Source organism: Dreissena polymorpha, chromosome 2 (genome assembly GCF_020536995.1).
Source record: "Dreissena polymorpha isolate Duluth1 chromosome 2, UMN_Dpol_1.0, whole genome shotgun sequence".
Lineage (NCBI taxonomy): Eukaryota > Metazoa > Mollusca > Bivalvia > Myida > Dreissenidae > Dreissena > Dreissena polymorpha.
Genome location: NC_068356.1, coordinates 77,455,867 through 77,468,317, shown reverse-complemented (window position 1 = coordinate 77,468,317; position 12,451 = coordinate 77,455,867). Strand labels below are relative to the sequence as shown.

Genomic DNA, 12,451 nt, shown 5'->3' with positions numbered 1-12,451 from the left:
CCTTGCATTGTGCGAATACTATTGGGTTTCAGCTGTGGTGAACGAACCCTTACTCATGTAAAAATGTTCTTACAATCTATAAATGGACACCAACTAAAGTTATGACGCCGTGCCTTTACTAAAATCGAATCGTTCAACTACCTCTACCGCCAAACAAATACTAAAGTACTTAGTGTAACGAACCAAAAAACAACATTTAAAAAAGGCCAAGGGCTGAAGGAAATGCAGTCAATAACTTTTTGCTTGCTCATTACAATCTTCTGAAAGATACAGATGCATAAAATCAATATTGTTTATTATTCTAGTTACAGTACAGTGATACCTATGGATAGTATAATGTAAGTCTTTTTACATGATTGCATAAACCGGCAAACTACAAATTAAATTGAGGCTTTTTGTTAATGACACATATACTTTAATATTGATATTAAAACTACACTATTAAACAGAAAGCAATATATTTATGTATTCATTAAAAAAAATCAGCAATGACATTTCACACTTTTCCCGAATCATTTCTTTTTAAGACATCTAGTACAATTGTGTAAAATTGTATCACAATTTCCAGTCATTCCGCGTAAGTCCTGAGAATAAAAGGAATTTCGTAATTTGAATAAGCATTTTCACGAAAATCCTAAATCGTTACAAAAAATCGTGAACTTCCTTGTTTCACAGATTTATAGAACATATACGCACATTTTACATTCATTTGTAAAATCCATTAGTAAATTAAAGTTTTAAAGAAGTAGAAATATATGTTCCTCTTATTGTAGCGACTTACTTAATATCATCCTTTAATAATATTAAAACTATTGATGTTTTTGGTTCTGTTACGAGTTTCACTTTATTGATGCTATAATTAATCCAGTGAAATACATATTGGAATTCATTACAAAAAATTGAGGACAGCATAAGAAGAGGTTTAAGAAGCCGTTTATTAAAGAATTGTCAACAAAGTTCACATATATAAATTATTGTGTTGTTGCACAACAAAAGAGCGAAGCAATAGGCGGAATAAATCGTAAAGTTTTGTCCCGAGTGCATATATGTCGAGTAAACAATTCTTTTCAAATTCGCTAAAGAACACCAGGTACGAAAACCATAAACACAACGTTGTTAAACGATGCGATTTCAAGGGCTAGGCAACAAGCCATTTGAATTTCAAATTAAGACTATACCATACCAAATAATGGTAAACATTTGTATTTGTGTCATAGTTTCATAAACATGGCGTCGTTTATGCACCTTGTGCAATAAGTATTACTACAATTATTTAATGTTTACGTATTAAGGTAAAATAATAAGCTTTCGACTGTCGGAAGGTAACTGCGACAGAAATACTTAATGTGTTCGCAAATAAAAGAACGCTCCAACAGTGTGTGTACGATTTGTTAGAAAATCCTGTTGTAAGTGGGGAGTAATTATAGAAATTTTGTTTACGGCATTTGTTCGTTCTTTTCGAATAGGTGATCTGGACATGTTATTTCACTTGCAAGAGCAATACTGCTACATATATATAGTGTAAAACGAGTGTGATGACTTCGCCCATTTATATTATGTTGAAACACATCTATCAAACTTGATTTTATCAACGCAGACATATAATCTCATACATGTGTTTGATGTTAACGACGTCAGAATTAAGAAGTGGATGTGTCACATGAAGAGACGTCTATGTAAACCATCAACGTTTGTTATTATACATAGTCAAAAAGGGTTATTCTTTGACATAGGAAATATTATTAAGAAGAGCAATGTAGTTACCGTCAGCAACAATAAGACACAGGACAATGTATAAAGTACAACATATAAAATTTAAAAAGGCAATAAAGCAGTACAATAAAAACATATTCATCTTGATTGTTTTGCACGGTTAAAAAGTATATAAGTGTGTGAACTTGCACTGAATAAGCAATATATCACAGAGAAAATGGAGTTAAAAGTTATTCAGCGCCTATCAAGTGCCACGTGGCAAAGATGAGAAGGAATTACTTATTGAACCACGCGCTGTGGTTTGAGATGTTGTTGTTTTATAACATTAGCTAATCAGAAATGTATTACAATGCGCATCTCTCCTAGTAAAGCCGGTCAGATTGTTTAAATTCAGAAAGGCTGTCATATATTCAATCGCGAAACGCATTGCTCTCGGATCACAATTTCCGCGCAACAAAAGTCCGCAGGCTTCCTTCCAACATGATTTAAATGCAATGTTTTAAATGTTACATGCAAGAAGATTAAACAGCAACAAAAATCCATTTAAGAAGCCCGATGCTACTTTTGTGTTTTTAAATATTTGAAATAACTGTCGATCCATTACGGTTTCGTTGTCTTGTTGTAGTAATTGCACATGCACATATTAAGTCAGGTAATCACATGTACTTCGCTACACCGAGAGAAACCTTGCTAGATCGCAAGAAAAGTTGTTGACACATGATAAATACTCTATTTATCTTCCAATTTTAAGGAAATATGAACATGGCCTTTTAAAAATTAAATGAAATATATTTATATTAAAAGGTTATTCGACGTTTCACTGTACAATACGGAGATATATTTGGACGAGCACATAGTTTGACGTCATATTGGACGAGCCGTTAGGCGAGTCCAATATGACTTCAAACTGTGTGCGAGTCCAAATATTTCACGTATTGTACAGTTTAAACGTCTAATAAGCATTATATTTTATATCCCTTTCTTTAGCTCTTTGTTTCATTTTAATTGTGATTTTAAAATGCTTTTATTGCATCTATGCTATTTTCAAGACAAGCGCCCGAGTCGATGATAGTACATTCGGTTACTTTTTCTCGGTAACGGAATTTATCGTTATAAAACAATTGCTTATTGCACTTGTACTCAACTGTCCAATATGGAAAAAAAACAACAGACTTTTTGGATCCATACCGGAATATATTGGACGGTCACGTGGTACATATGAAGAATGCCGATTGGATGAATTTATTGGATATAGAATACTAAGCTATACCAGTATACATATATGTCTCCTTTCGATAGACTAAACATATCTGCCTACAGATCCATTATATTTTACTTTCAGCATTGATATCCATATTCATATAATGTTATTAATATAAATATCGAAACGAACCTCATTTATATTTCGTATAAAAGCGCTTAAGAGCATATATATCCGTTTTAAAATGCCAACACTTCCTCGAGATGACAGGAAAGTCGCATACGCATTAAGTTCGCTCACATTTCCCGGAGTTTATGTCACACATATAAAATGCTTAAGTTCTGGAATGTAATTATTTCTTTACAGCAACCGAACCTATGGTTAACGAACCAACTTTATATACAGTTGTGTTGAATAAGTGTTTATTGATAGATGGGTACAAATGTAATGATCAGGATTTTGCAGGAATCGGCACGTTCTAATTGCTTTATATAGTTCCTCAATTGTTCAAAGAAAATTCAAAATAAAAATGTAGTCTTTCTATTTAGAATACTTTCCAGGAACATTTACAAAATAGTCAATCATTTTGTAAGACATTATAGTAATTTGCTTGGCGATTGTAAGCGTGATATCTCCGAGCTGAAGCATTCATTTACGAGTATATGAGTCGCCAAGTCGGCAGATGCAGGCGCAAGAGTTTTGGAATTGACAAAAGCTTTCGTCCATATTGTGATATTACCTATACTAAACAGCACACTTGATTGCATAAAGTTGTATGTACGTTTATTTAATTGATAAATTATTTATAATACAATATACAAATTGCCAGTAACTAATTGTTTATTAAATTCATCTTAAACGACAATGTAATTTCATACACGCGTTTTTACGTTGCAAAGGGGGCATCAGTTAGTTGTGCATTATCAACTTGATTCATTATGCGAAACTTGAAATCATTTTTATTTCTAGTGTGGTATTCAATATTTCAATAATATGATCTTGGCGTCTCTCATGCTATAATGTTTTCCTGTAAATAAACCACCCGCTGTCGTTGCGCCTTAACACTATTATGCTGCTTAACGTGCGCTACATGTCGTATACATTTAACACGATCACGTGCATCCGTGTATTAAGTGCACACGCTATCCGAATAGTTTATATTGTTTAATGTGTGGCCATTATTTGTTTGATATACATATTTCATATACAGATAATATTGTATTGTGCAAATCTGTATGTATGTTGTGTAAATCCTGTGAACGATACCTTAGCACTGCTCAATAATATAAATGTACACACCTATTATAACATAATCAAATATATAACATCTAAAAGAACATGTATTAAAAAAAGTCACACAAGAAAACGTTTTAAATTGCCAAATTAATAAAAGTCATAAGAGAAAAATCCGTACAAATTACAACAGGTAAAACACCAGAGCAAATACATAAGCGTGTTTGGTTGCTTCATGTGCGATACCCTGACTTCTGACAGATATTTGTTTCTGAAACGATAACTTATTTGTTATAATCTCTCTTTTGTATCTGGTTTTTGTTTGGTGCTCTTACAATTATTAGACAGTTTACATTAATAAACACACTGGGATAACTAACTGCTCAGGTTTCTGTTTTCCAAAATAAAACTTTTTGTGCCATTAGTGGTTCACAGTATTCTATATATAAGATACGATTCAACTGACTATTACAAAATCATGTAATATTGTAGTCGCATCTTCTGTGAAATCTATTAAGCGTTATTATAACTCTGTTTTCTTTAGTGAGCAACAAAACAAATAGCTATGACTAAAAATGCAACAAAAGCCTTACGTTAACATTTTGATTTAAGTATGTTCTTTTCGTTACATTGGCCGAAAGAATGTTTATCAATGTCATCAAAACTGACAAACATTCATCGTTACATGACCTGAAATTTAGTGTTTATACATGATAATGACCACATTCGCTGTAGTATGTCAGTTTTTTTATGTTAACATGTGTTGTACCAAGTGATAAGTGGCATGCAGTAAATTTAAAGCGAGTATATACGATTTTGTCAACTATAAATGAATTTAAATAATATGTGTAAAAAAACTTATTATATAATCTTTCAATATAAAATAAAATAAAAGTTCAGAAGAACATGTGTTGAAAAATGCGAAATAAGCCAGATATTTAATTATAAAATCGAAAACGGCTGTACAGTCGAATTCGCACGCATGTTTATCATTCATGTACGATGTGAATCTAAACATAGCTTAACGGTTCATTTTCAATTTCTGCAACGATATTTATTCCCACGTTTTCGGAGAAAAAGTGGGGATATTGTATTGATGTGCGTCCGTCCGTCCGTCCGTCCTGGCCACCTGCTCCTCCTACACTATTAGCACTAGAACCTTGAAAGTTACATACATGGTAGCTATGAGCATATGTGCGACGGTGACAGTGACGGAATGTTGATCTGACCCCTTGGTCAAAAGTTATGGGGGTTGGGGCGGGGCCGGGTCAGAGATGTTCACTTATTTTTATGCCCCCGGTATGGTGCATTGGTCATAACTTTTGCAATATTGATGATAGCAAACTTGATATTTAGTATGCATGTGTATCTCATGGAGCTGCACATTTTGAGTGGTTAAAGGTTAAGGTCAAGGTCATCCTTCAAGGTTAAGGTAAAAAAACAAATCCAAGGGAAGTAATAAGCTTTAAAGGGAGGTAAGTAAATAACCTGCCAAATGATATAAAAAAAATAAATCAAAGTGGCGCATATAGTTGCACAGTAGTGGCGCAGAGATGTATTTAGTATTTAATTGTTTGTGTCTGGATGATACAATATTGGGGGTTGTCATATGTACTTAATATTTAATGATTCAGCTTTCCCGGCAATCAGCAATCGATATTAATGTGTCCATCCGAAAAGCAGTGTCTGTTTTATGTATAAGGCTTTCCGGATAGTGAACACCACAATAAGAAAGTAATTAATGATCTTTTTTTTTATACATATTAAAGAATATTCTGAATGGGGCCTTAATATGATCGACACTTTTTCTTTTATAATTCTTTGAAAAGTTCTTGGAAACGAAGATTCATCACGGGAAATGATAAATGGATGCATATTGTAAAATTGACAATATATAGCCTAAAACTTTGTTAACAAAGCTCTATGACAATTAATCAAAGGCCTTTTTATAATCTATTAGCAGGAGGAGACCAGAAATATTATCTTCCTCAGGGTTAATCAAAATTTCTTACATTTTTTTGCATTATTAATGAGCTTGTTAACATATGTTTTTAATCTATTTAAAATACTTCTGGAACAAATTTTAAAACCAGTGTTTAACAATTGTATTTTGCGCCAGTTTTTTTTTAAAAAGAAATTGTCAGTGTTGATAACATTTGCATGTATGTATGCAAGTTGTTATTCCCTGACGTTGACAATTCCCGCTGTCAAATTATTTAAAGGTCTGCATAAAAGGTTCCTAATTTTGAACATAAACTTTTTAGAAATCAATACTTAAACCCGACGTTGTTCGTCATGTTTTTTTAGACGTAATGGGCTTCACTTAGTTGTATTGGCTGTTATAATTGATTTGACTCTTCGTTGGATAGTTTATGCATGTAAATATCCTCTTTTAAATATTAAGATCATTATAAATATTTGATGGTTTTTCTTCAAATTGCATCCGTTCGGCTCGCGATCTGATACTGGCTTCTTGTACTTAATCTTCTTGAATTTTCGTATGTTCATATTCGAGTGCAGCAAATAAAAACATTATTCATTATTAACCTTTATGTCATGTGTACGTAAATATGTAACGATATCATATATATGATGCATTTATGTCTGTATATAATGAGTATAAGTGAACAACCACAATTAAAAAAATGTCTATATGTGTGTATTGATCGAAAACATTAACTTTACCTGTATTTAATGCATACAACAGGACGATGCTGATTAAATATTGACTGAAAAACATAGGATGTCTCCTTGAAAGTGTCATGTACGTTTAACGTTCGGTATTTAAGTCATGGATTCAGCGAGCGCTTGTACGATTGGTTTTTGTGTTGTGTGACGAAGGGTGAACGATACCGTTCGGTTAGTTTGGCTGAAGTATTGGATTCTGAACGATGCATTCACTTCCATAAGAATTTTATCTAGCCGAGAAATATGTTGCCAGAAGGAATGTTTAATGGGTGGATGATGCCGGAATGTTTTGTTAAGTATGATTTTATATAAGTGGATTTATATTATGTTTTACCGTTAAATGTAGAAGTAGGCTTGTATTGATAATTCATCGGTAACTATTTAGCTTCTGTAGATAAACATTCTCGCGCATACCAAATGAAACTAATAACAAGTAACAATAAATAATAAAAAATAAGAACAATAACATTATAACAACATTATTATACTTATTATTAATGTTTTTATCTACATCATTATTAGTATTATTATTAATATTATAAGTATTACTATTATTACAATAATAATAATAATAATAATAATAATGATAATAATAATATAATAATTATTATTATTATAATAATAATTATTATTATCATTATTATTATTATTATTATTATAATCTTTATTATTATTAATATTATTCATATTGAAATAAAATAAATCATGTTCAATGGTTTGGATATGAACGCATTTTGACTGAAGTGAAATCCATAGGTAAAACGTTTCGTGTATATAATTATAATTTTCATGGCAACTTTGTATTGGGTAAAACATATCACATACAGGAAAGCTGTTCAATAATATTCTGCAATCGTACGCCTGAACTAAAGTATTAAAACTAATAAAATAAACGGTTGAGGAATTTAAATTGTTAAAAAAAACTCACCTGTATTGACCGAGTCGATAACTTTACTGCTTAGCGAATAAGATGACAAATACCACTATATGGTTTCACTCAAAAGAAAAAAGTATTTAAACTTGTTCCAAATCGCGCACTGCAAGGATGAAACACGATAACATTCTTTACAAACATATGAAATACTTGTCTGAGAGCAGACGACTTCATTTTGATGAGATGACCACGGGTAATGTAATTGCCTTAACAATGTGTCTGGGTGTCATTTTATCATTCCAAGATATTAAATTTTATCTGACGAAACAACGCAATATTGAATGCAATGAAAGTATGATTTTACAAAAAATAATGCGCGGCATTAAGTATAACAGCACTTAATGCAACGCCTCTAAAATTTAATAAGAAACAGTTTACTTTTCGTCTTATGCAGCTCGATAATGAACTTCGAATAATCTGGCATAATCATGATACCTTTTTATCTGTTTTATGTTTCTTGCGAATATTTTACTTAGCCTTTCGCTGAAAACCTGGCGTGTGCGCATGTAAGTGTGTGCATTTCATCTAATTAAATGCATAGATATATTTTGTGTATGGATCACATTGACTATTCTTAATTGTGTTCATGAAGCGTATGCTTTCAGTTGTCAAATTAGCGCACCGAATTAGCTAAAAGATATTAAGCACAATATTTACATTAAGGCCGTGTATTTAGAGAACAGTAATTTGCTTCGCTGCTTGACCAAGGAATAATGAACATGCCATCATAAATCGTGATTTGCCGAAATCTCCAAAAAGTCTGACCTTCAACTGTCTGCATTGTGACAATTGTAAACGTGATAATTCTTATTTTATCCTGCATACGATATTTCTTTACAGAATGTCTAGTTGAACAAAACCATACTTACATACAAAAATCGTTGTAGCAATACAAATAATGGGCTCAATAACTCATATGATTCGCATAACAAAGATGTTTTACAATAATTTGTATGCGCTGTGTCTCTCTCTTTACTACATTCTTAACGAGGTGCGATGCACTTAACGTTCGGATTGTTGCACATCAGTAACAGTTGTTTTGGACGTCAACAATAAAGTAAGGTCATGCCAAAATGTATTATTCTTGTTTAACGTGTGTTGGTTTTATTTAAAAGCAAAGAAAACGACAATCGATGAACATCCAATACGCTTAATGTTTGTACCATCACCGAATATATTGAAAGTAAGACCATATTCATCCATTTAGTTTATCCGATTAACATTTGAAAGCATAAATATGATGACTTCAGAAGATAACACGTAGGCACGAGTACCTCGGAAACTAAAATGATGTTCAGTGAGTTGCCTGGAGTAATCTTTTGAATAAAACACTCACGTATTTGCATATATATATATTTATTAACGCGTCTCTCATGGTTCATCTTTAAAAACATACTGCGCGTTTTGATGTACGGTATGCGGTGAATAATTCGTATTGAAAGTGAGGATTGTAATAGAATCAAAACAACCGTGTAATTCAACATTAATATAATTAAAAGCGAATACGTTGTTATATGAATCAACACACGTTGAGTGATGGATAGTTGATTTATGGTAACAAAAAGACAGATGTAATTTGGAAATAAATATTTGCATTTAAAGAAAATTGGTAAAATTGTTATCAAAGGGTTATCTGTGAAAGCGATACTTATACATTAATTATTGTTCAATAAAACGAGAATTGTACTTTCTGTTTTGACGAAAACATGTAAAATTTAATTCAAACAGCAAACACTCAACATGTATTATTTGGTACTTGTCGAGGGAAATGTTAATTACAATATATACTTGTAAATTAAAATATTCGTTTCAACTTAAAATATTTGTATACGTCTAGTTCAACATAACTGTACGCATTCAAATAGCAATGTTATATACGTCTCCGATATAGCTTAAACCTTACGTGTTTGTTTTATCGTTGCAGATATTGAAACAAACCCCACGCATCCAATTTGATAATGTGGGCCTTAATACTAGCGAGTCTACACGTTTATTGTGTTCTAAACAATAAATAACGCCGAGCGAAATAAAAGTCTTCCTTCGTTAACAAAAGTGCACCTGAACATAAACCATGTTTATGGATTTGTTGGTGGCAATAGACGTTGATTCGAAGTTGCGCGCATGTACGAGACACTGACGTATATTGGATCACACTAGAGAAACGACATAACGTGAAGAAAGAACGTTGGTGATACGGTGTGTGAGAAATAATTTGCATGTGCATTTGTTCAAATAAAAACAGTTACTTATGTAAATTGTGAAATATAAACATAGTGTACAACATACAAACTATAAACTCTTTATATCGACTTGAAAACATGAAAATTACTCACACATTTGGAAACTTTACGTACGCGTTGTAATCTTAAAAAATATAATTAAAACATCAAACAGTGCCAATCGAAGATTATAAATTATTCAATAAAATAACTTAAACGTGTCAATTAGTGGTTTGGTTGATCAATAACGAGTTATTCCTGGTATACAGATTTTAAATTGGACATATCGGACGTGGATAATTAAACACGGCTTTTTGACGTAAAGCTTTATTGTAACAGGACGTATGCATGTGCACTGGCGCGTTCGTGGTGAACACACCAATTTATTTTACCGTTTTCTGTTTACAAAAAGACGACAGTTTTAATATAAAAACGTCATTCATAGTGATATTGACAATGATATAACAGTCCGTAACATGTGATCAGAGTTGGTCAATCGAATATGAAAACATAAAATTATACTCTAAAAATTTGAAAAACTGTAATGCATTTGCAGTAATAATTACATTCCAGATGTTTGAAAGATTCTATAAAACTGATATAATGACTTTGAAAAAAAGTTAAAAGCATGTTGCAAGGACTGAATGATAGCTAGACAACAAAATGAATATAACGCATATTGAACATCAACTTGAACATCAAGTGAAGGTTCCAACACCAAACTATATGGATATCAGTTTGATGTACGGCAATGAATCCGGACGAAATGCGGATGTGTATAGCCTTGCCGACGTCGATCTACTTTTTGCGAATATTGAACTAGATATTTACATTGACCTTGGCGTGGTGAACATCATTCTTATCGTACTCTATAGCGCCATCTTCATCGTCGGTCTCCTTGGCAATATATTTGTTATCGTCGCGATCATAAAGTTCAAAAGTCTGCGCACGCTAACGAACTACTTTCTTTTGAACCTCACGGTTGGTGACATATTGGTTATATTGGTTTGCATACCTGTCACTCTTGGAAGTACGGTGTACAAGAAATGGATTTATGGTCAAGTATTGTGTAATTAACGCCATTTTGCCAAGGCACGGCGGTAGCTGTTAGCGTTTTGTCGCTTTTGTTTATTTGTGTCAGTAGGTGCTTCGCAATTTATAAGCCATTACGAGCGAAGATAATATTCTCGAAACACAATGTTAAGTTCATGATTATTGTAATATGGCTTCTGTCTTTCGGCTCTATGTGTCCTCTGCTTATTGTTAACTCTGTTAAAACCATAACCATATATGAACTGTTCGATAGTGTCACTTGCCAAGAAAGTTGGGGTTCACTAACTGACAAACATGTTTTCAACGGGTTTATATTTGTGCATTATTGTTTGCCACTAACCATGATGTCAATAGGATATTCGGTGATTGGTCACACTCTTTGGATTGGAAATTCGATTTTGATGGAGGGCAATGGTAGTCAAAAGAAAAGTAACAACATAATTTTGAAGCAACGGCGAAGAACTGTGAAGATGCTTATTTGCATAGTAGTGATATTTGGACTTTGTTGGCTCCCATATTATATTGTATACTTTTGGATTGATGCAAATTTAAGCATCGGTGCTGAGAATGGCATTCTTACAAATGTGTATCCGTTTGTTATGTTGCTCGGTTTATCAAACTCAGCAGTGAATCCAATCTGCTATTGCATTCTTAGCCGTGGATTTCGAAGGGGGTTTGATAGTATATTGTGCGTTAACTTCTTGAGGAGAGGTGGGGGCTTTTTGCGATCATCCTTCAAAATGAAATCGACCGCGAGTGGAAGCATAGACACAGCGGAGGTGTGAACTTGGATTAATGAATCACGTGATTACCCCCAATTATTGTTGAATTGTTTAAAGTTTAAGGCCAAATACAATAATTGCGTATGTGCTCTCCCTTTTCATAAACAAATGTTAAAAACCAGTATCGTGCTGTAGAAAGAATATGCTCTACAACTAATTTTGCAAGAAATATCAGTTTTTTAATTTTTTGACAAATGCACTTAGTGTTCTACTTTATGGAGAGGTACAACTGATTTCATCTTCTCTTTGGTGGGCGTGTTCTTATGTTTTGAGTGTAAATGCAAAATTGTCAACAAAATCTATTGAAGACTTTATAAACACGCTTGGTCTGCTTTGCGATGTTTGATAACAGTGCAAAATTATTTTACATCTACAAATAAATAATCATGTTTGTTTATGTCGAGATACAATAATTAAAGAGCATAAATATATTTTACAAACACCGAATTTTGGTAAAAGTGATTTGTGGTTCAATGGCAACATTTTTCCTGCCGTTTTAAAGACTTTGTTTAATTGTTTTATTTATAATCCGGCGTATCCTAAAAGAAATTTGGTGTACAAGATAAATTACAATATAGTTTAAGTCGAGATTCAAACAATCAATATATAATCAAACACACTAGTAAAA

At 32.5% G+C, this 12,451-nt stretch overlaps 1 protein-coding gene across 1 annotated transcript; it reads left to right on the top strand.

Annotated features, from left to right (window-relative positions):
• The first annotated feature begins 10,651 nt into the window (after positions 1–10,651).
• Positions 10,652–11,826, top strand: LOC127869840 (cholecystokinin receptor type A-like). The gene is made up of 2 exons (XM_052412500.1): positions 10,652–11,018; positions 11,396–11,826. Exons 1-2 carry the CDS (start codon positions 10,652–10,654, stop codon positions 11,824–11,826), a joined length of 798 nt encoding a protein of 265 aa, XP_052268460.1.
• Positions 11,827–12,451: the final 625 nt, after the last annotated feature.